Source organism: Theropithecus gelada, chromosome 4 (genome assembly GCF_003255815.1).
Source record: "Theropithecus gelada isolate Dixy chromosome 4, Tgel_1.0, whole genome shotgun sequence".
NCBI classification, from domain to species: Eukaryota; Metazoa; Chordata; class Mammalia; order Primates; family Cercopithecidae; genus Theropithecus; species Theropithecus gelada.
In genome coordinates, this window is record NC_037671.1 from 47,653,662 (window position 1) to 47,678,142 (window position 24,481).

The 24,481-nt window shown below is 34.6% G+C and overlaps 2 protein-coding genes across 5 annotated transcripts in view; one reads left to right on the top strand and one right to left on the bottom strand.

Moving 5' to 3' along the window:
* SUPT3H (SPT3 homolog, SAGA and STAGA complex component) overlaps positions 1–24,481 on the bottom strand; it is a 538,163-nt gene that overhangs the window by 466,908 nt on the left and 46,774 nt on the right. Inside the window, exons 3-4 of one of the 3 annotated variants that reach the window (XM_025383822.1) lie at positions 16,086–16,174; positions 15,012–15,107 (exon numbers count right to left, since the gene is read on the bottom strand). The exons of the other annotated variants lie outside the window; for them this stretch is intronic. Coding sequence (XP_025239607.1) covers positions 15,012–15,107; positions 16,086–16,123 — 134 coding nt within the window. The 5' untranslated portion in view covers positions 16,124–16,174. The remainder of the gene's footprint in view (positions 1–15,011; positions 15,108–16,085; positions 16,175–24,481) is intronic. 3 annotated transcript variants of the gene reach the window in all.
* Positions 21,508–24,481, top strand: part of RUNX2 (runt related transcription factor 2) — a 221,188-nt gene continuing 218,214 nt past the window's right edge. For both annotated transcript variants that reach the window (XM_025383817.1, XM_025383818.1), the window contains exons 1-2: positions 21,508–21,678; positions 21,879–22,002. In XM_025383817.1, coding sequence (XP_025239602.1) covers positions 21,541–21,678; positions 21,879–22,002 — 262 coding nt within the window. In that variant the 5' untranslated portion in view covers positions 21,508–21,540. The remainder of the gene's footprint in view (positions 21,679–21,878; positions 22,003–24,481) is intronic.

A 24,481-nucleotide genomic window follows, 5' to 3' on the forward strand; every position in this document is an offset into this window, starting at 1 on the left:
AATAATGTATTTGTTATCTATTTAAATGTGTAAATAGCACATCTAATAATTATATTTCACTTAAAATAGATTAAAAGACATTTAAAACGTCTTTACACAGGAAAATATTACAGATAAAAGTTACTAATCTCTACCCATCCATCCAAATTAAAGAGGTCTAATTTTGAAAATTTAGCAGAGGAGTGTTACTTAATTTAAAGGAAAAATCACTTTGATAATTATGTTCAAAGACACATTTCAATAAAACCATCCAAAAACTAAATACGTAATAAATTTTTCCACTATTTTATCATTATGTTTGGCATTAATGATACCACTTAGTATTCTACTGGCTACAAGGCTAGTATCATTTTCTAAAACTAAACAGACTGCTAGCAGAAGCTATTTCAAAGCTACACAAACAGACCTCAGAAAGTTTCTGTTAAATTTTTTTTCCTAAAAAGAAAGGTCAAAGAGGAAGAACTTATTAGGAATACAGGGTGAGAAAATAAAAGAAGTAATATCCAAAATAAAACCAAAAATACGAATAGAAAAGAATGGCTTCAAAGATTTTTTTCCAGTTGCTTATCCTAGCGACGTACCAATTTAATGGGTAAGAATGCCACAAATATCTTAGAAAATGCACAATGCCATTATAGCTAGATTCTTTTTAAGCACCAATGGCTGTCCTCAGTCAATAATGTACTTAAAATGAAAACCCACTTGAGCAGTAAAAGAACAAAAATAGAAGAAATCAATAGTCTGAAATACTCATTTTTAGAAAGAGTTGATTACAGAAACTCAACTGAAGAACACCATGGCCTGATCTTCTTTATTGAACACATAATGTATCCAATAGGAATCACAGAGGAACAGGCATTTTCTTCATGCTTTTATATTTGCTAATTTGTTTGCTTTTCAAAGAAAAGTATTATTCTCATGAGGCATAAATTCTAGAAAATGACATAGCTAACTATACTTTGTAGAACTTTTAAATCTAAGCTATTAGACTCCCTGAACTAGCTCAAATGAAAAATATCAGCTTTTAGCTCTAAATCTAAATGAATGGTTTCCATATTACTGGAACACAACTCATTTTATCTCACCACCTATATTACATAATATCATGGTCTTTTCATACCAGCTCCAATATAACTACAATATTTATTGCTTCCGCTATACCTACTGCATTTTATGATTCAGGGCTATTACACATATAAAATGACTGATTTGTCACATTTTGAAATTTTCAGAGTTACAAAAGTCTTTTCACAAATACATCTACATAAATTCAGCTAAACTATTCTAATAACATTTGACAAAATGTTCCTTCTGCCAACTTGTTTGTTTATAAATTAAATTACATGCCACACAACTAATTTTCAACCACAGTTTTCAGAGTTCCCTTTCTTTATGTGGTTTTAGTTCATTCAAGCCCTCAGCATTTTTCACTACAAAATCCTTCTGGTCCCTTCTAATATATACTATATACCACATTGTTATCAGATGATTCAAAACCATACATCATGTCACTCCCTGCCTTAAAAATCCAATAATAGAAGTGACATCACCAACATAACAGAGTAGAAGCCACTATCTTTCCCAACTCCACACCTGCTCCAACCCCAGAACTGCAGTCATTCTACAAATAACCCACTCCAAGCCCAGGCAATGTGGCTGCACTGGGGCCCACATTTCAGGTATTAGAGCTATCACCTTAGTGAGCAACTTCATATTCTTGGGCTAAAAGCCAAGTCCTCACTGCTCATGCCTGTACTCCAGGTACCAAACCAGCTATCACACAGAGCTAGGCACCACCTCTACCTAGAAGCCTCTCTAATTCTGCATATACCTGTACTCCCAATTCTTATATCCACTGATGTGTTCACAAGCTTCCAGGCCTCACATACTGTTGCCAACACGGCAGGTGAGGTGCCTACACCACACATATCAGTGCCATTATGGACCCAGATGCCAGAGCTATACTCCCTCCACAAGTACCCAGGTTTCAGGTCTCAACTCCAAGGCCACACCACAGGCAACACACATCACAAACTGGTACCACTGCTATTTCAAGCAAGTCCACAAGCCATACCCAGTACCAAGACAAATCTACGCTCAGCCACAACTTCCCTGTTAGGAGTAAAAGAGATCACAAGGACCTTAGCAGTCATTGTCACCAAAGACCCCAACAACCCTTGCTGCCTAGTCTTGCAGACTAATGTCTGCAACCCTTGTTTGCAGACATTAGTATTAGCCACTGAGGATTCACACTATTAGCCACTGAGCATCCCTCCAATCTTGGTCTAAAATCAACCTCAGCTGACAGAGCTACACAGATTACCCAGCTTGAACCCTCACTGGTGCCAGAATTGTTATACCCAAACAACAAGCGCCCTCATAAGGTGAAGGTCTTTCCACAGCAAAACTAGCCCAAAAAGTCTGCATGGGGTGACTACTCCACCAGATGCTCAGACATCAACATAATGCAACAAGAATCATGAAAAACCAAGGAGAGAAAACACCACCAAAAGAATACAATCTCCCAGTGCCTGACCCCAAAGAAATGGAGATAAACTGCCTGAGAAAGAAATCAGAATAATCTTTTTAAGTTAGCTCAGTGAACTTCAAGAAAATAAATGACCAAAATGGGAAAACTAATGGATTGAAATTATAAAAAGAAACAAATTCCAAAGCCAAAAAACACAATGAATGAAATTAAACACAGTATCAACACTATCAGAACTGATCAAGCAGAAATCTATGATCTTAAAGACAAGTTAGTTAAAAATATATAGTCAAAAGAGAAAAAAAAAACTATGAAAACTGAAGAAAGTTTATAAAATATATGAGACAGCATCAAAACAGCAAATACTTGGGTCATAGGAGTTCAAGAAGAAGAAAGAGAAAAGGTGATAGAAATCTTATTTTTAAAAACAGCAGAAAATGTCCCAAATCTGGAGAAGATATAAATACCAACATATAGGAAGGGAAGAAAATCTCCCATCAGAGTTAATTCAAACAAGAATAGATGAAGGTATATTATCACCAAACTGTCAGAAATCAAACATAAAAGATTCTGAAACCAACAAGAGAAGAGAAAGAAATCACATATAACAGAGTTCACATAAGGCTAACAGCAGTTTTCTCAGTAGACATCTTACAGACCAGGAGAAAATGGGATAATATAGTCAAAGTGATGAAAAGGAGGGGAAAAAATGTCCACCAAGAATACTGTACCAGATTGTGAATTTTAGCTCCAGATCGACTGCAAGAACATACCAGCAATCCTGAGAAGGAATCACAGACACTATGAAGAAAGCAGACTGTTCCTGCAGGACCTGGGAGACACCTCAAATACTCTGAGAAGCGGAAAGCCTCTGGAAAGTTTTCCAGCGTGCCCTCCACCTGGAAACAGACTTGGGGCTGTCGTGGGCTGGGCAGCACGGTGGGAATGAGACCAGCCCTTCAGTTTGCTTGGGAGCTGAGTGATGCCTGTGATTGCTGCTTTTCCTCACATCCCTGACTATCGCATGACTTGGCAGAAGCAGTCATAATCCTCCTAGGTACACAACTCCAGTGACCTGGGAATCTCACCACATCCCCCAGTGTAGCTACAGCAAGACCTGCCCAAGGAGAGTCTGAACTCAGACACACCTAGCCCCACCCCCACCTGATGGGATTTCCCTAGGCAACCTGGTAGCCAAAGAAAAAGGACATACAATCCTGGGAGTTCTAGGGCCCCACCCACTGCCGGTCCCTCTCCACACTACTACAGCTGATGCAGAAAGTGCCACCTCCTGGCAGGAGGTCAACTAGCACAAAAATAGAGCATTAAACCACCAAAGCTAAGAACCCTCACGGAGTCAGTTGCAACCTCCACCACCTCCACCAGAACAGGCACTGGCATCCACCACTGAGAGACCCATAGACGGTTCACATCACAGGACTCTGCACAGAAATCCTCAGCATCAGCCAGGAGCTGAGTAGACTCGCTGGGTGGCTAAACCCAGAAGAGAGAAAACAATCATGCAGTTTGGCTCACAGGAAGCCATAACCACAGGAAAAAGGGGTGAGTACTACATCAAGGGAACCCCCTGTGGGACAAAAAAATCTGAACAACAGCCTTCAACCCTAGACCTTCCCTCTGACAGAGCCTACCCGAATAGGAAAGAACCAGGAAACCAACCCTAGTAATATGACAAAACAGGGCTCATCAACACCCCGACAAAATCACACTAGTTCACCAGCAATGGATCCAAACCAAGAAGAAATCCCTCAATTACCTGAAAAAGAATTCAGGAGGTTAGTTATTAAGCTAAACAGGGAGGGACCAGAGAAAGGCGAAGCCCAATGCAAGGGAATCCAAAAAATGATATAAGAAGTGAAGGGATAAATATTCAACAAAATAGATAGCATAAAGAAAAAACAATCAAAAATTCAGGAAACTTTGGACACACTTTTAGAAATGCAAAATGCTCTGGAAAGTCTCAGCAATAGAACAGAACAAGCAGAAGAAATTGAGAGCTCAAAGTCAAGGTCTTCGAACTAACTCAATCCAACAAAGAAAAAGAAAACAGAATAATATGAACAAACCCTCCAAGAAGTTTGGGATTATGTTAAACAACCAAACCTAAGAATAATCAGTGTTCCTGAGGAAGAAGACAATTCTAAAAGCTTGGAAAACACATCTGGAAGAATAATCAAGGAAAACTTCCCTGGCCTTGCTAGAAACCTAGACATCCAAATACAAGAAGCACAAAGAAAACACCTGGGAAATTCATTGCAAAAAGATCATTGTCTAGGTACACTGTCATCAGGTTATCCAAAGTTAAGACGAAGGAAAGTATCATTAAGAGCTGTTAGACAGAAGCACCAGGTAACCTATAAAGGAAAACCTATCAGATTAACAGCAGATTTCTGAACAGAAACCATACAAGCTAGAAGGGATTGGGGCCCTATCTTCAACCTCCTCAAACAAAACAATCTTCAGACAAGAATTTTGTATACAGCGAAACTAAACATCATATATGAAGGAAAGATACAGTCATTTTCAGACAAATGTTGAGAGAATTCACCATTAACAAGCAACCACTAAAAGAACTGCTAAAAGGAGTTCTAAATCTTGAAACAAATCCTGGAAACACATCAAAACAGAATCTCTTTAAAGCATAAAGCACACACGACCTATAAAACAAAAATACAAGTTAAAAAGCAAAAACAAAAAAACAAAGTATGAAGGTAACAAAGAACATGATGAATGCAAGGGTACCTCACATTTCAATGCTAACATTGAATGTAAATGGCCTAAATGTTCCACCTAAAAAATACAGAATTGCAGAATGGGTAAGAACTCACCAACCAATTATCTGCTGCCTTCAAGAGATTCACCTAACACATAAGGACTCATATAAACTTAAAGTAAAGGGGTGGTAAAAAGCATTTCATGCAAATGGACACCAAAAGCAAGCAGAAGTAGCAATTCTTATATGAGACAAAACAAACCTTAAAGCTACAGCAGTTAAAAAAGAGAAAGAGGGACATTATATAATGATAAAAGGCCTTGTCCAACAGGAAAATATCACAATCCTAAACATATATGCACCTAACACTGGAGCCCCCAAATTTATAAAACAATTACTAACAGACCTAAGAATGAGATAGACAGCAACACAATAATGGGGGGGGCAGGCGCGGGGGCGGGGACTTCAATACTCCACTGACAGCACTAGACAGGTCAACAAGACAACAAAGAAACAATAAATGTAAACTATACCTTGGAACAAACAGATTTAGCAGATATATACAGAACATTTCATCCAACGACCGCAGAATACACATTCTATTCAACAGCCATGGAACTTTTGCCAAGATAGACAATATGACAGGCCATACAAAAAGCCTCAATAAATTTAAGAAAATTGAAATGATATAAAGCACTTTCTCAGACCACAGTGGAATAAAACTGGAAATCAACTCCAAAAGGAACCATCAAAACCATGCAAATACATGGAAATTAAATAACCTGCTCTTGAATGAGCACTGGATCAAAAATGAAATCAAAATGGAAATTAAAAAATTCTTTGAACTGAATGATAATAATGACACAACCTATCAAAACCTCTGGGACACAGCAAAGGCAATGCTAAGAGGAAAGTTCATAGCCCCAAATGCCTACATCAAAAAGGTTGAAAGAGCACAGACAGACAATCTAAAGTCACGCCTCAGGGAAATAGAGAAACAAGAACAAACCAAAACCAAACCCAGTAGAAGAAAAAAAATAAGAGCAGAGCAGAACTAAACAAAATTGAAACAAACAAAAAATACAGTACAAAAGATACATGAAACAAAAAGCTGGTTATTTGAAAAAGACACATGAGATTGACAGACCATTTGCAACATAAACCAAGAAAAGAGAGAAAATCCAGATAACTTCACTGAGAAATGAAACAGGAGATACTACAACTGACACTACTGAAACACAAAAGATCATTCGAGACTACTATGAACACCTTTATGCACATAAACTAGAAAACCTAAAAGAGATGGATCAATTCCAGGAAAATACAACTCTGCTAGCTTAAATAAGGAAGAATTAGATACCCTGAACAGACCAATAACAAGCACGAGATTGAAATGGTAATTTAAAAATTATCAAAAAAAAAAAAAAAAAAAGTCCAGGACCGGATGGATTCACAGCAGAATTCTACCAGACATTCAAAGAGGAATTGGTATGAATCCTTTCAACACTACTCCACAAGATGGAGAAAGAGGGAACCCTCCCTAATCCATTCTATGAAGCCAGCATCACCCTAATACCAAAACCAAGAAAGGACATAACCAAAAAAGAATACTACAGACCGACATCCTTGATGAACATAGATACTAAAATCCTTAACAAAATACTAGTTAACCAAATCCAATAACACATCCAAAAAGATAATCCACCATGATCAAGTGGGTTTCATACCAGGGATGCAGGGATGGTTTAACATATGCAAGTTAATAAATATGATTCACCACATAAACAGAATTTTTTTTAAAAATCACATGATCGGCCGGGCACGGTGGCTCAAGCCTGTAATCCCAGCACTTTGGGAGGCCGAGACGGGTGGATCACGAGGTCAGGAGATCGAGACCATCCTGGCTAACACGGTGAAACCCTGTCTCTACTAAAAATACAAAAAAACTAGCCGGGCAAGGTGGCGGGTGCCTGTAGTCCCAGCTACTAGGGAGGCTGAGGCAGAAGAATGGCGTAAACCTGGGAGGCGGAGCTTGCAGTGAGCTGAGATCCGGCCACTCCACTCCAGCCTGGGTGACAGAGCGAGACTCCGTCTCAAAAAAAAAAAAAAAAATCACATGATCATCTCAATAGATGCAGAAAAAGCATTCGACAAAATCCAGCATCACTTTATGATCAAAACTCTCAGCAAAATCAGCATACAAGGGACATACCTTAATGGAATAAAAGCCATCTATGACAAACCCACAGCCAACATAATACTGAATGGGGAAAAGTTGAAAGCATTCCCCCTGAGAATGGGAATAAAACAAGGATGCCCATTCTCAACACTCCTCTTCAACACAGTACTGGAAGTCTTAGCCAGAACAACCCGACAAGAGAAAGAGATAAAGGGCATCCACATAGGTAAAGAGGAAGTCAGAGCGTTGCTATTGCTGACAATATGATTGTTTACCTTGAAAACCCTAACTACTTCTCCAGAAAGGTCCTAGAACTGATAAAAGAATTCAGTAAAGTTTCCAGATACAAGATTAAAGTACACAAATCAGTAGCTCTTCTATATACCAATAGCAATCAAGCTGAGAAATCAGTAACTCAACCCCTTTTACAATAGCTTCAAAAAATAAAATAAAATACTTAGGAATATACCTAACAAAGGAGTCAAAAGACCTCTACAAGGAAAACTACAAAACACTGCTAAAGGAAATGACAGACAACCAAACAAATGGAAACACATCCCATGCTTATGGATGGCCAGAATCAATACTGTAAAAATCATCATACTGCCAAAAGCAATCTACAAATTCAAGGCAATCCTCATCAAAATACCATCATCATTCTCCACAGAGTTAGAAAAAACAATTCTAAAATGCATATGCAACCAAAAAAGAGCCCTCATAGCCAAAGCAAGGCTAAGCAAAAAGAACAAATATGGAGGCATCACATTACCTGGTTTCAAAATATACTATGAGGCCATAGTCACCAAAACAGCATGGTACTGGTATAAAAATAGGCATGAAGACCAATGGAACAAAATAGAGAACTCAGAAATAAATCCAAATACTTATAGCAACTGATCTTTGACAAAACAAACAAAAACATAAAGTGGGGAAAGGACTCCCTTTTCAATAAATGGTGCTCAGATACTAGGCTAGCCACATGTAGGAGAATGAAACTCAATCCTCATCTCTCAGTTTATACAAAAATCAACTCAAGATGGATTAAGGACTTAAATCTAAGATCTGAAACTATAAAAGTTCCAGAAGATAACACTGGAAAAACCCTTCTAGACATTGCCTTAAACAAGGATTTCATGACCAAAAACTCAAAAGCAATTGCAATAAAAACAAAAATAAATAGCTGTGACCTAATTAAAGAGCTTTTGCACAGCAAAAGGAACAGTCAGCAAAGTAAACAGACAACCCGCAGAGTTGGAGAAAACCTTCACAATCTATATATCTGACAAAGGACTAATATCCAGAATCTACAACAAACTCAAACAAAACAAGAAAAAACAATCAATACCATCAAAAAGTGGGCTAAGGACATGAATAGACAACTCTCAAAAGAAGATAAACAAACGGCCAATAAACATATGAAAAAATGCTCAACATCACTAATGATCAGGGAAATGCAAATCAAAACCACAATGTAATACCACCTTACTCCTATAAGAATGGCCGTAATCAAATAATCAAAACACAGTAGATGTTGGCATGGATGTGGCGAACAGGGAACACTTCTACACTGCTGTTAGGAATGTAAACTAGTACAGCTGCTATGGAAAACAGTGTGGAGACTCCTTAAATAACTAAAAGTAGAACTACCATTTGATTCAGCAATCTCATTGCTGGGTATCTACCCTGAGGAAAAGAAGTCATTATCCTAAAAAGATACTTGCACACGCATGTTTATAGCAGCACAATTCACAATAGCAAAATCATGGAACCAACCCAAATGCCTATCAATGAGTGGATAAAGAAACTCTGATTATATATATATATATGTATGATGGAATACTACTCAACCATAAAAAGGAATGAATTAACAGCATTTGCAATGACCTGGATGAGATTAGAGACTACTGTTCCAAGTGAAGTAACTCAGGAATGGAAAACCAAACGTTGCATGTTCTCACTGATATATGCGAGCTAAGCTATGAGGACACAAAGGCATAACAATGATACAATGGACTTTGAACACTTGTGGCGAAGTGGGGGATAAAAGACAACAAATATGGTGTAGTGTATACTGCTCGGGTGACGGGTGCACCAGGTTCTCACAAATCTCCAATGAAGAACTTACTCATGTAACCAAATACCACCTGTACCCCAATAACTTATGGAAAAATAAAACTAAAAAAATAAATAAATAAAAATGAATTAGGGAGATGTCTATGTTGAAAGCTGTAAATGCTAAATAACTCCTATGAAGAGCAAAAAAAAAAAAAAAGAATACTGTATCAAGCAAAATTAAATAAGAGAAAGAAATCATAGGCATCCAAAGGAAAAAGTTATATCTCTCTGCTTGCAGACAATGCAATCTTTCATGGAGTAAAACCTAAAGACTCTGGCATAAGCTGTTAGAACGAACAAACAAATTCAGTAATTCTGCAGGATACAAAATTAACATGTGAAAATCAGTATCACTTCCACACTATCCAAAAAAGAAATTTAAAAAAATCTCATTAACAATAGCTACCAAAAAAAGGTAAATATTTACAAATAAATTTGACCAAAGAAGTACAGCCTGTACACCATACTGTGAAAACTATAAAACACTGATGAAAGAAATGGAAGAAGACACAATTACATGGAAAGATAGCCTAACTTTATGGATTGAAAGAATATTGTTAAGACCAGGTGCAGTGGCTCACGCCTGTGTGAACACTGAGGAAATAAATGGAAGAAGACACAATTAAATGGAAAGATACCTTAACTTTATGGATTGAAAGAATATTGGTATGGCCAGGCGCAGTGGTTCATGCCATATGGAATCTGTAATCCCAGAACTTTAGGAGGCCAAGGTGGGCGGATCACTTAAGCTCAGAAGTTTGAGACCAGCCTGGACAACATGGTGAGACCCCATCTCTACAAAAAATACAAAAATTAGCCAGGCGTGGTGGCATGCACAGATAGTTCCAGCTACTCAGGAGGCTGAGTGGGAGGATCACTTGAGCCTGGAAGGTAGAGGTTGCAGTGAGCTGAGATCACACCACTTGCACTTCAGCCTGCGTAACAGAGGAAGACTGTCTCAAAAAAAAAAAAAAAAGAATATTGTCAAAATGTCCAGACTACCCAAAGTGACCTACAGACTGAATGCAATCTTGATCTAATGACACTTTTCACAGAAACAGAAAAAACAATCCTAAAATTCATATGGAACCACAAATAACCCCAAATAGCCAAAGCAGTCTTGAGCAAAAAGAACAAATCCAGAGGCTTCACATTACCTAATTTGAAAATCCACTATCAAGTTACAGCAATCAAAACAGCATGGTACGGGCATAAAAGCACACACACAAACGGAACAGAAGAGTGAACCCAGAAGTAAATCCACACATTTACTGTCAACTGATTTTCAATAAAGACGCCAAGAACACAAAATGAGGGAGGATAGTCTCTTCAATAAATGGTGCTGGGGAAACTGGTTACCTACATGCAGAAGAATAAAATTAGATCCTCATCTAAAAACATACACAAAAATCAACTCAAACTGCATTAAACATAAACATAAGACACGAAATTGCAAAACTGCTAGAAGAAAACAGAGGGGAAAAGCTCTATGAAATTGGTTTGGATAATAATGTTTTGGATATGACCCCAAAAGAACTGGCAACAAAAGCAAAAATAGACAAATGGGATTACAATAAACTAAAACACTTCTACAGAGCAAAGAAAACAATCAACAGAGTAAAGAAACAAGTATACAGAATGAGAAAATATATTTGCAAACCATATATCTGCAAAGGGGTTAATATCTAAAATATACAAGGAACTCAAAAAACAAGTAACATAATTTTTAAAATGGGAGGTTTTCAGGTCATGAGAGCCTCACCCTCAGGAATAGATTAACGCCATTATGAAAAGGGCTTGCAGGATTGGGAGTCAATTCTAACTACATGACATATTGGAAAAGGCAATACTACAGACAGAGTAAAAAGTTCCGTTGTCAGAATGGTTAAGGTAGTAAATTTATATATATTTAACCACTACTACATACATGTATCAGTAAAAAGAACGGGAAGAAAAAAATTAGTTATTAACAGGGATTGTGGAGAGAGATGAACAGGAGGTGCACAGGGGATATATAGGCAGTGAAACTAATCTGGATGACACCATAATTTTGGAGACATGACATTATACATTTGGCAAAACCTATGAAACTGTACAACATAAAGAATAAATCCTAATGTAAACTACGAACTTTAGTTAACTATAATGTATCAATATTGGTTCATCAATTATAATAAATGTAGACCACCAATGCAAGATATTAGTAGGAATAAACTGAGAGCTGTTGGTAGTGTCAGGGAGGTGGGAGATTATGGGAATTCTCTGTACTTTGTGTTCAATTCGTCTGTAAATTTAAAACTGCACTGAAAAATAAAGTCTATTAAGACATTATCACTAATCAACTTTATAAATATGTCATGCAATAAATAACTAAATAGCAATGCCAGAGTACATACCAACCAATTGTATTGAATAATCCATAAATTATTTCAAAAATATGCAGTCTTTAGGATTTCTCAATTTTCAAAAAACATGAATTTATAACTAAAAATGACAGGAGTCCTAGAGATTTAAAATAGTACCAAGAGATAGTGAAATAGATAAAATAAATCTATATTAACCATTTATTATTAGGCAATATTTTATTTCTCAGAGATTTTCCTACTATATGATCATTATATAACTTTAAATGTCAAAACTATTTTCAATTTATTAATTTTGGATGAAAATCTTCCCTACATAAATATTAAATATTTCCCAGTCTTTCATTAAAAAGTATGCTTAAAAAAATGTTCCTCTTGTTAATTAGTTTATTAAATTCCTACACTGATATATTTTAAAATGTACTGAGGCAGACACGGCAATCTCTTCTCACATTAAATGACCCTTGATGATGCTTTCTGGGTTTGTGTGCGTGTGTGTTTCCCTCTCAGACAAGTTATCTTTCTTACTGCTTACAACGATTTATTTGTTTTATAATTAAATATGTATCTTATAATTATGTGTCTTATAATTAAATATGGGAAGTACAAACAATCACTTTGGAACTTTATCATAAATGAGGGCAAACAGGCAATCACCAGTTTGTAAGGCAGGAGGAAGAAGGCAGAAAGATTTCTCCTCCAAAACAAAATTACTTGAGACATATTCTTACCGTATATCTAATAATTAGAATATACGGTAAGCTGAACTTACTGTAAGCTGTTACTTAAAGCTATCCCATTTATATAAAACCTTAAGTGTTAACACAATAAAGATCTGAAATTCAGATCAGAATACAAGTTCAATTTTTATTTACCAATATACATAAAATGTTACTTTTCTTACTCAGTAGTAACCACCATCACCAAATAAATAATACCCAAAGTCTACCTAATGTAGGTAAATCCTCAGAAAATGAATTTACTTTGGATATTACGTCCAATGGTAGAAATGACCGTTTCTGGAGATACACAGTAATATCAAATATAACTGGTTACTTTTTCCACTCAGAATGAAATTCAAATGTGGATAAAACAGAGGGAAAATATCTGATCATAGTCCTTACTAAGATTTCTGCTAAAATATTTCATGCTTGGGCACTAAACCGAGTGAACTCTAAAAGAGAGAACATTTCTGTGAATAATAAGTACATAAATCTTAACATCTTATTAGTAATAATGAAAAGTAAATAAATTAAATGTTGAGATTTAAGATAATTTATAGATGGACTCTAATCAAGATTATTTGGATTCCAACCTCATCCTAAAAGGACTTTAGGGTGACACACAATATAATGATTATATGATCAAGATGACTTGTATGCCTCAATTCAAGAGATGGTTAGTACATACCATAGACATGATCTTTCACATAACAATAAACTATTATAAGAAAATTTCCAAATACTTCAAGAATTCTATTATAATATATAAATAAGAAACACGATCCTCATTATTACAAGTCATTCTTGCCTGTTCTATAAGAGGAGTGGGCAAACCACTATGGCAGCTTCCCAGGTTTTTTGGTTTTGTTTTTTGAGACAGGGCTTTGCTCTGTCACCCAGGCTGTAGTGCAGTGGCAAGAACACAGCTCACTGCAACCTGTACCCCCTGGGCTCAGGTGATCCTCTCACCTCAGCCTCCCTAATAGCTGGGACCACAAGTGCATGTCACCATGCCTGGCTAATTTTTCTTTTCCTTTTTTTTCTTCTGGTAGACATGGGGTCTTGCCATGTTGCCCAGGTTGGTCTTGAACTCCTGGGGGTAAGTGATCCTCCCACCTTAGCCTCCCAAAATGCTGGGAATATAGGTGTGAACCACCATGCCAGGCCACAACTTCCTGTTTTTGTAAATAAAGTTTTACTGGAATGTAGCCATACTCATTTGTTTACTCATCATCTGCTTTCAGACTGCAATGGCAGAGTTGGGTAGTTAACAGAAAATCCTATGGCCCACAAAGCCAAAATATTTACTACCTGGCCCTTTAGAAAAAGTGTGTCAATTCCTGGTAGGGCATCAACTAGTATTATACAAATTCAAAATTAATACTTTGTACATAGAGATGTAGTCTTCTGATCATTAAAATATTGCTTATAAAGTGTAATGTAGTAGTATAAACAATTTAGTAGTATTAGTACAGTTTTAGTAGTATAAATAATTCAGTAATAGTAGTACAATATAATAGTATTTAATGTAAATAAACTTTTTAAGGCATTTGTACATATATTCCAGAAGCATACAGCTAAGAATACACAAATGACATACCAATAACAGATGCTTGTTTTGATCCTCTAAAAATTTCTAGCCTCGAGTTACCATAATACAAACTTACAATTCTTAAAGTTAGGATTTTCAAAAATATTTTACCATCTTCAATTTATATTTGCCATATACAAACAAACTGTGAAAACTAGCCATTTTCTTTACTGTGAATAAAATTTAAAGAATAAAACTATAAACTAAAATCTAAAATTGCTCTGTGTAGCCCAAGCTATTCATATTCACTCATTTTTTAAAATTTATTTATATATGAATTTTCCTCACCTGATTTCCATTCGAAATCAAATTTCTGTACCCCTTAAACATAAAATGGTTTACCTTTCAGAATTCACTGTTTAAACTGAAAAATAGTGAAATAAATGCCTATATATTCTTTACTTATATTCACCAATTAACATTTTGACACATTTATTTTACAAATGTATTTATTTTATGAATGTATTTAATTAAATTTTATTAATTCAGCTCATATATCTTTTAAGACTATGGGTATTGTCCTACAAAAACACAATAGCATTATCACATCTAATCACATAGTGATTACACTATCACATTATCACATAGTATCGTCGCTATCCAGTCCATATTCCAAGTTTTCTCAAATATCCTAAAAGTGACCTGTGTAGCTCTACTTTCAATCTAGAAACCAATCAAGTTTCACATCCATGTTAATTTCTGACAGGCAAGCACCAGATCTTTCTCTAAACAATCTATTTGTATATAATACATTCTCTCTTCTATCCATAAACTTGTTCTCTTGAAAAGTGATAGGAACACAATTTCTCTACTACTTACCTGCCAGAATCATTCAGCAATGGAAGGATAATATGATAACGATAGAGAAAAACTGATTTTCCAATTATTTCTACAAAATCTGTTTTCCCTATGAAGCTAGAAAAAAAATTGTAATCTCACCTTAGATGGTTAAAAGATATTATAAATAAATACCTAAGAAACATTCATTAATCAGCAAGTAAAAAGTCTTGTGACCTCCCAGTTCCCAAGAAGTTTTAATATTGTTACCACTAATAACTTAATAAGAATCATGAATAATTATCCAAATACAGCATTTTATAAAAAGAAACAATTAACATTTTAGTAAAGTCTAGAGTGATCTCTACTGGTCACTAAAAAAGCTAGTTTTAGAAAACTAGAAATACTTATTTTTAAACATATTCAAACAATTTTATATTAAGCTGAATAAAGTTTTAATCATCCCATAAAAAGACTGGATAACATGTAAATTATGCCTATGCATTAAGAAAGAGACTTCTTCAGGAACTAGTTTCAATGCTTTCAAGCTTCTCCTAAAGTGTAAAACTTACATTTTAAACAATGCTTTATTATACCAATATTATAAGAATACATACTTTTATAATTTTCTAATATTAATTAAGATATATGAATATTTTAACATTTCTCTCCTGACTTCCTTAATCTTAAAAGGAAAATTAGTGCAAGTTTTCACTGCTATGCTTTCTGAGAAATTGAGATTTCCAATGGGAATACTGTCAAATATATAAAAACAAAAAGATCAGTATTCTAGCACTTCATTTTCAATATATTTTCTATATTGTTAATTATGCTTGAACTCAAGGTATTTTCCACCCTAAGTTATACACAAGGCCTAACAAATAGAGACCTAAATCTGCAATCGCCTTTACTGAAACCAATGAAAAATCTATACACAGTAATGAAACTGCCATGCAAATAAAAGAACTGTCAAGACATGTATTCCTAAAAATAAGCCTACAATAACTATTTTAAAGGCTGTGTGTGGTCTCGCCCATATATTTTGGCAAGATGCACTTTCTCCAACCACAGTTAGATTCATCCAAAAGCAGTGGCACTGGAGAGCCTCTGTCTCACCTGTCAAAGTTGAAGAACGTTGTTCCAAAGACCACCATGAGTCCATGGAGAAAAGCCACAGTGCTACAGCTGTTATTGATAAGCAGTTTCTAAAGGAGAAAAAACTTCAAACAATTAAGCAAATCATCCTTAATAGAGATACAGACAGACATACGATGATATTCATGTTTAAATGATGAGATGACAATTACTATGTTGGTTGTGAAACAAAACACTGACAAGTTATATACTGGAATGCTCAGAGGGGAATCCTTCATAAGTAACACTAACTTACAATCTTTTCTATTCTTCCTCTAACTGAACTTGTATACATTAGTTATCAATTCAAAAATTCTATTACGTTCCCTTATTTAAACCTTAAACAACCTCCTTTATAAAACCTCAAAATTCATCTAAATTATTAAGTTATTAAATTCATCAAAATTGCTGAAGTCTGACAGTTAAGAGCACAGTGGATTAAGATTTACAAACGGAAACCTTAAATATATTAAAACACGATTTTTTTAGAACATGCCTTAACATGTTTTTCAACCACATTATAAACGCGGTTCACATTTTTGCTTTAGACTAACCTCGCTACAGTAAAGCACATAGACTGATGGAGCAAGCTATTAACATAAAGAACAAGAAAAACAATTACTTGAAAAAGACATATGCCTCAGTGGACAATTCAAGTCCTACCCCCAACTTTGCAATAAAAGACATCTTAAAACAAATTGTAACAAAATATACATGACTATATTAAAAGTTTAGATAATGACAATGAATATCTCTAACTTATTTTTCCAAGTGACAATATCCTCTGATCCTATTTAACACTGTTTAAAACAGTTCAATTGAAAGAGAGGAGATTTTCCTTGTACACCTTTTCCAAGAAAGCTAGTATACAAAAGATTCTCATTATAAGACAGTTTTACCTACAGCCATGTTCCATAGCACAAAGTTACAGCAGTGCTCCAACATATACAATAATGTCCTGCAGTCTCATTTACTATATTCTCTAAGTACAAAGGTTCTAAAAAGATTACTTTCACTTCTCCCTAGATACGTTAAATAGCATAGCTGGGATATTATTTTTCTTTGGTTTTGTCAGTAGCATGTTTGATAAAAATTTTATTAAGTGGTAGTGTATGTAACATTGCATTGTGGGTAGTAGTTTCCTGCTTTAGTCTAGCCACATCCTCAGCTGTCACAAGAGCATGTTTCCCATATTTTCTGCAAGTTCTCGCCTTTTTTTATTATTACAAAAATGACAGCATTCGAAGATGAATTGTTCTAATAATTACAAGAAACATGAATTATTTATACAGCTACATTAAACAAGTATGGATCACTATGCACTTCAAAGAATACTCAAAGAAAAAAACAAAGTAATCCTCATAATTAGTGTTAATGCTATGTGAACAATGTATTAAAGTAAATTAGCATAAAAGGATTCAAGAAACAATTAAAAACAGCTAAAAGAAATTCTCTATAATCACATGCCAATACTATCTAACAACTGAGGTATCACATACCAGAATATAACAATTTGTAATGAATGTTAAGAGCTCCAAATCTACCAAGTACTCATTAGTGAGGATTAATGTTAATATCCCCTACCATAACTTAAGAATCTACTTTGAGCCTGTATAGAAATGAGGGAAAAAAGGGAGAGAAACCAAAAAAGCCTGAAGGAGAAAGAAAGGGAAAGAGGAGGAAAGGGGGAGACAGGTAGAGGGAGAGAGATAGGGAGAGGGAGGGAGGGAGAGATTGACTTAGCTTTTCTCTTCTGGCATCCAATTTCCACATAATCTCACATTTACACAGCTGCTAAAACTAATCAAATGAAGTTGTTCAAACAATCAGGGAAATGGTGCTAGTTTGGGTTTTTACATGATCTAATTAAACTGAGAAAAATACTCTCATTACAAAAAGTACTACAAAACAATGCCTTGTATACATACAGAATCAGACAAATGTGCATGTACTTGTGTACATAAACATATACCCCATCAAACAAGGAAATGGAATATTGCACAGTCACCATAATTTAATAGATAAAACTATACATATTTTACTAACAGAAGTAATCAATACAAGGCCAAATAGATGTCATGTAAGCTTAAACAGCTATACATCAAATCCAAAAAAAGAAAAAGTGTCCAAAAAAAGGAAAATAAGAAAAGATAGTCACACACCAAGATGAAACAATAAATTAAAAATTTCCTTCCTAAAACCTCATAATCAGAACATTTTAAGCCAAATTAGGATCTCTGCAGTTTAAAAATTCCTCCATCAAACCACTTTCTCCTTTGATTTTCAATTAAAAGAATTAGCAGCAAATGAAAGAATAGAATAAAAGAATAGAATTAGCAGCAAATAAGTCTAAAACAATCCTTAAAAACATGCATAGAAATCAGCACAATATTGATAAAGTAGATAAAGTAAAATTAATGTATTAAAATATGATCATTAGTTAAGAAAATAAAAAATTACTCAAATGGTTACAATGAAGACATAAGTAGCATTTAAACACAAATACCTTGGTATTTCAAAAAGTTCAATCAATTCTGACACATTCTATTAACTACAAAGTAATGGAGAAGCAAGATACCAACAATTTCATTGAAATTGATTTCAAGATCAAAACTATATTTCATTTCCATGGCATTAAAATACATGATTTATACAGTATATCTAAACTTGCTGCTTACTTCAAAACAGCAAATACTAACATGTCCCCAAAGAGGATAAAATTTTATGGGTCTTTGAAAAGCAAAAAATAAAAATAAAAATAAATCTGTGGTTTTCAATTTCTGATTATAAGCATGGTTTAAATCTACAATCAAAAGAGCTTTATTTGCATTGACTTTTCTAAACCATTATCTCTTCACCACATGTAGTAAGCTATTTCTAATGAAAAACACTGTTAATTATCAAATGTTTACCAATTATCAAATGTGCATCAGTTATCATTGTTGTTTTTTAAATTTTTACAACAAAGTAATATTTGCTCCAAAGAGGATATATTTTCATTTTAGGAAAAAAATTCATGTGGATAATGAATACACAAACTTGAAAGCACATGATTTCACTTTCTCCTGCTAGAATTTGATAGGCCTCACGCAGGACAAAAAGTGCATATATAACAATATCTACTAAACTCTCATGCATTAAGAATAATGATCCTGGCCCAAAAATAACATGCAGGAGGATTACCTGCAAAAAGTGAACAGGTAATTAAATGACAAATAGATATTAAACATTACTCAATTTCTTATCAGGTCAATTTGAAAAGCCAAAGTTTGCATAAAGAAGATTTTAAGGAAGAAAATAATCAGCAAAATGCTGGGTTTATAAGATGTTTCAGTGAATACTAACATAGAAACTATTATAAGCTTACTTGAAAAGAAGAAAACCATTTGCTTATCATACTACAGCAGCTACCTACATATTTTCAAGTAACTGATTCTATTATATGTACACATGAAACTGTTTGGAAATCCCACAAGCTATATGGACAAAACCCTCCTTTTGTTTACTTTGGATACTAATTAGAGATACAGATAATATGGATACAACTTATTTATAAACAAAAAAAATTTTTCTCTCCTTCGCATGAATAACTAACTGCATGTTAAATGAAAGCTTTTACCTTTCAATGTAAAACCTGTTTACACGTACAATTAGGCATGATAAATCCATAGCTAAAATAAAACACCAAAATGTATTTCTGGTTTTTTATCACTAAAAGTTTATTCTGAAAAAGTTCTGGACATTTGAAAAATAAAGGACTAGAATCATTCCCATATCCTACCAGTGTATTTCGGGAAAATCAAATTTTCTGTAAAGAAACTTATGCACATATTTGTACAGTCATTGTGATCTAATATGAACCAAAAGCAGATAATGAATAGCACTAGGAAGAACACAGAGATATTTTAGTTCTGACACCCTCCTGTCTCCCCAGCCCTTACCTCCTTGTACATTCCAAATAATCTTTTGTAATTCACTGTCTCCGCCCACCCTATTTACTTTATGCCACTCCTAGTTACTGTCACACTAGGAAGAAGTCTAACATGCAGATTTAGAGTGGCGTGGATAAATGGCAAAAAATGCCTAGAAAATTGGTCTGTTCGCCTTTATAATTTTTGTTGAAAAATACTCCATCACTCCCAACTGATGAAAACAGGAAGCTCTATTCATAAATATAAAATTCACTGCCTATGATATATAATCATCCTAATAAGAAAATGAGTTCTATACATACTTGTCCAAAGGGGCAAAAAAGGAGATAGTTTCCCAAAGATGTTTCCAATTTTCTTCTGAATCAGAATTAGCAAATCGAGACGACTAACATACTCTGTCTGTGGGCATTATTCCTTACTACACACAGCATTTTGTAATTTATTTCAAAGCTTCCATTAGAAACAAACAAACAAAAAGCTTCTGTTAACCCACTCTATTCTAAGCTCATAGAATCTAATACTGAACAATCTACATTATAACAGAAGCATTTTACTTTATAGAAGATCTGCTATCAGAAACTCTGTTAATGTCTAAACTACTTAAAGAACTATATAAACTGAATACACTTCCATGAAAGACAAAAAATATTACAATCATAAAGAAAACTAAGATTCATCCAATAAACTATATTACAATTCCTGCCATTCATTTTTTTAAGATCTTCAAACTAGGCATGAGATAATGGTACACATGAAACATTACATTTAATCTTTATTGTAAAGGCCGCCACCTAATATATTGATAATAAATTAGACAGACGTGATTTAAAATTTGTAAAAGAATGCCCAGACTAACACTTTCATGACAGGCAATTATAGTCAAGCCTAGCAAGCAGTTTGCAACCAGACCTTAAGGTAAACTTTTTTTTACAATGAGTTACAGATTCACAAGTTTAAGAAGACAAGAAAAAGGAAAACAGAAGGAATCCAGCCACCCAGCAAATATGAAGCAGACCCCAGAATGTGATACAGTCCAAAGATGTGAATTATTGTAAATCATCACTGTTGTTCAGAATTTCACACAGACTCTTGAGCCAATTTTGTTCATTTTTCCACAGACACAATAATGAACTAAAAAGAGGAGGCAAAAAGGCAGGGGTTGAGGGGGGAGTAGAAAGGAAAGCCCTTAGCTGCAGAGCTCTGCTCTACAAATGCTTAACCTTACAGGAGTTTGGGCTCCTTCAGCATTTGTATTCTATCCAAATCCTCATGAGTCACAAAAATTAAAAAGCTATATCCTTCTGGATGCCAGGAAAGGCCTTACCACAAGCCTTTTGTGAGAGAAAGAGAGAGAGAGAAAGAGCAAGGGGGAAAAGCCACAGTGGTAGGCAGTCCCACTTTACTTAGAGTACTGTGAGGTCACAAACCACATGATTCTGCCTCTCCAGTAATAGTGCTTGCAAAAAAAAGGAGTTTTAAAGCTTTTGCTTTTTTGGATTGTGTGAATGCTTCATTCGCCTCACAAACAACCACAGAACCACAAGTGCGGTGCAAACTTTCTCCAGGAGGACAGCAAGAAGTCTCTGGTTTTTAAATGGTTAATCTCCGCAGGTCACTACCAGCCACCGAGACCAACAGAGTCAGTGAGTGCTCTCTAACCACAGTCTATGCAGTAATAGTAGGTCCTTCAAATATTTGCTCATTCTCTTTTTGTTTTGTTTCTTTGCTTTTCACATGTTACCAGCTACATAATTTCTTGACAGAAAAAAATAAATATAAAGTCTATGTACTCCAGGCATACTGTAAAACTAAAACAAGGTTTGGGTATGGTTTGTATTTTCAGTTTAAGGCTGCAAGCAGTATTTACAACAGAGGGTACAAGTTCTATCTGAAAAAAAAAGGAGGGACTATGGCATCAAACAGCCTCTTCAGCACAGTGACACCATGTCAGCAAAACTTCTTTTGGGGTAAGTGTTACCATTTTTAAAATCCTGTAAGATATGAACCTGTTAAACATAAAGGTGTGATTCTCTGATAAACTGCTAGCTTTTCCAAATAGTATATTAAAGATCCTAATAATGCTATCTTATTGCATTAAGAATTGAAAAATGAAATTTCTGTATATATTTGCATTTGGTATCTGTAACGTATCTAATTTCCAAAGTAATGACTTGAAATAGACAAAAGTAAATTATCTCACACTGATCAAAATGTTTTCTAGAGTTATAGAAGTGAGGATATGAAAACAGTAAAATAAACAGTTTAATACTCTCATTAACCCTCACCAGAAGAAAAGTCAGATTCTAAATTTAATCAAAGCATTATAAATTATTGACTCCGGCAGCTCCCAATATTTGAGCAAACTTCAAAAAGGAAGCAATTTTACAAAATAACAGACCACAGAATTATCTCAACATTATGGTCTACCATGTATAACACAGAAATAAACCTGTAGTACAGTTAACATTTTAACCAGCTCAACTGAAAGAAATCTACTTATAAATTTAAACTGTATCCTATCTAAATAAGTTTGTTTCTAAACAACTTTATATAAATAGACATTCAGCTGAAATAAAATTATGATAAGTACATCACAGCCATTTTCATAGTTGCCCAGGATATTAAAAAGTTCATGGAAGTATTTTAAAACTTACATGCAACTGCACTTTTCTATATAATTTTAATTTTACATCTACACACTGTTATCCATAGACCTTGTTATAAACACACAGCAAACACTGAAACATCTAAGATTCTTTTAATCACATTTTTGGACCCACCAAAATGAGTAACTGCTGTTTAGCCTCATGAAAAATAAAGCTCCATAAGGACACCCCGTATGATTTTTAAAAGCCACAACCATTAAACCACGCTGGACTTTAAAAGAAGCAGGCATAATCTAGTCCCTTAATATTTAATTTCAAGTTAGTGTTGATACAGATATGTAAATGACTTTAACATTCATCAGCTGATGTGTTATTATAGCAAAATAGCTAAACACACTTACAAGATTCTCTTTATGATGTCCAACATGTTCCAGCTACAAGGCAAGTTTTTAAAAAATTTTTTTGTATCATTTAAAATAAATCTTTTTGCTGTGTACATCTATACTAACTTTGCTTTTAACTTACAACTAATGACTGGAGTTTCCTTTACTCCTCCTACTTCACACATTTTCACTGGATACTACTAGATAATCAGTCTTAGTTTAGGTCAAACAGAAAGAATTAAACCTGAAGGGAGGAAAAAAAGGTTTCTCTTACAGGGTGAGGAAATGTACTTTGTATTTTACAAAAAAATGTAAAATTGCTGTAGTGACTCCCTCAATAGCTGTAAGTGGGCCCCCTCAGTTATAATATACACAATATAATAATTACAGATTAATTTAAAATTTTAATGATGGGTACTAAGTTTTACTCTAAAAATTTCTATATTAAGGAAGCAGGACATAAATACAGCTAGACTACATTACAATACATAGCATAATTATAGCTTATACATCGAAAGTTTGTTACTACTACCCAAGAGATAAAAGGAAAAAGAATGGTTAAAACTACTGTTACACAGAGGGATAACTTGAAACAGGGATAACAGAGATATCAAGGAGGTATAACAGAGGCAGTTAAGTTACTCTTTCACAGTATCACTCTGTTTAACTATTTATTTTAAATACATTTTAAAAACCAGATCAGGAACAACACAAGTTTCAAAAAATTCTTCAGTATTAGAAGTAAAGCTATCACGAAGAATATGCTAAAACTCTCACAAAGAATGTATTAAACTGCTTCTTATTCTATCATAACAGGGATCTTATATTTCTGTAACATTCTTAATAACTATTCTACATTAAAATTGCCAAAACTTGACAGGATTCTAAGCAAGGCACGGTAGTGAACCTCTTTTTTTTTTCCCCAACATTACAACCAATTCTTCCTCTTTTGAAAAGTGGGCTGCACCTTCCCTCCCCCTCAACCCCTAAACAGTATCTTAAAGCCTGAATAGAGAACTTAACGTGAATCCACTACCTCAGACTAATTACAGGTGAGTAGTGGACATCATGTATATGTTATCATCACATTGCAAACATTTCCCCATTCTATAATCTATGCAAAGTCTAAAACCTCACTTCAGGCTTTAGATTTTTATATAATGATTATCACAACCACCTAATGAAATGTCTTAAGTATGTGCCCCAATTTTGTAAAATAGTTAAAAACAAAGTTTAGAATTTTCCTAGGTGAGGAACAAAGCACACATTAACAATTGCCTCACCTCAAATATAATGACTGAAGCACGTGTGTGTGTGTGCGCGCATGCATGCTAAGGAATATGTCTCAGTGTCCTTGATCTCTCAGCATACTTCACTTTGAGTTAATCAAAAATTTTCAATCTGTACTACTTAAAATCTGTCCATCATTTATCATAAATATAGCTTGCTGAAAATCA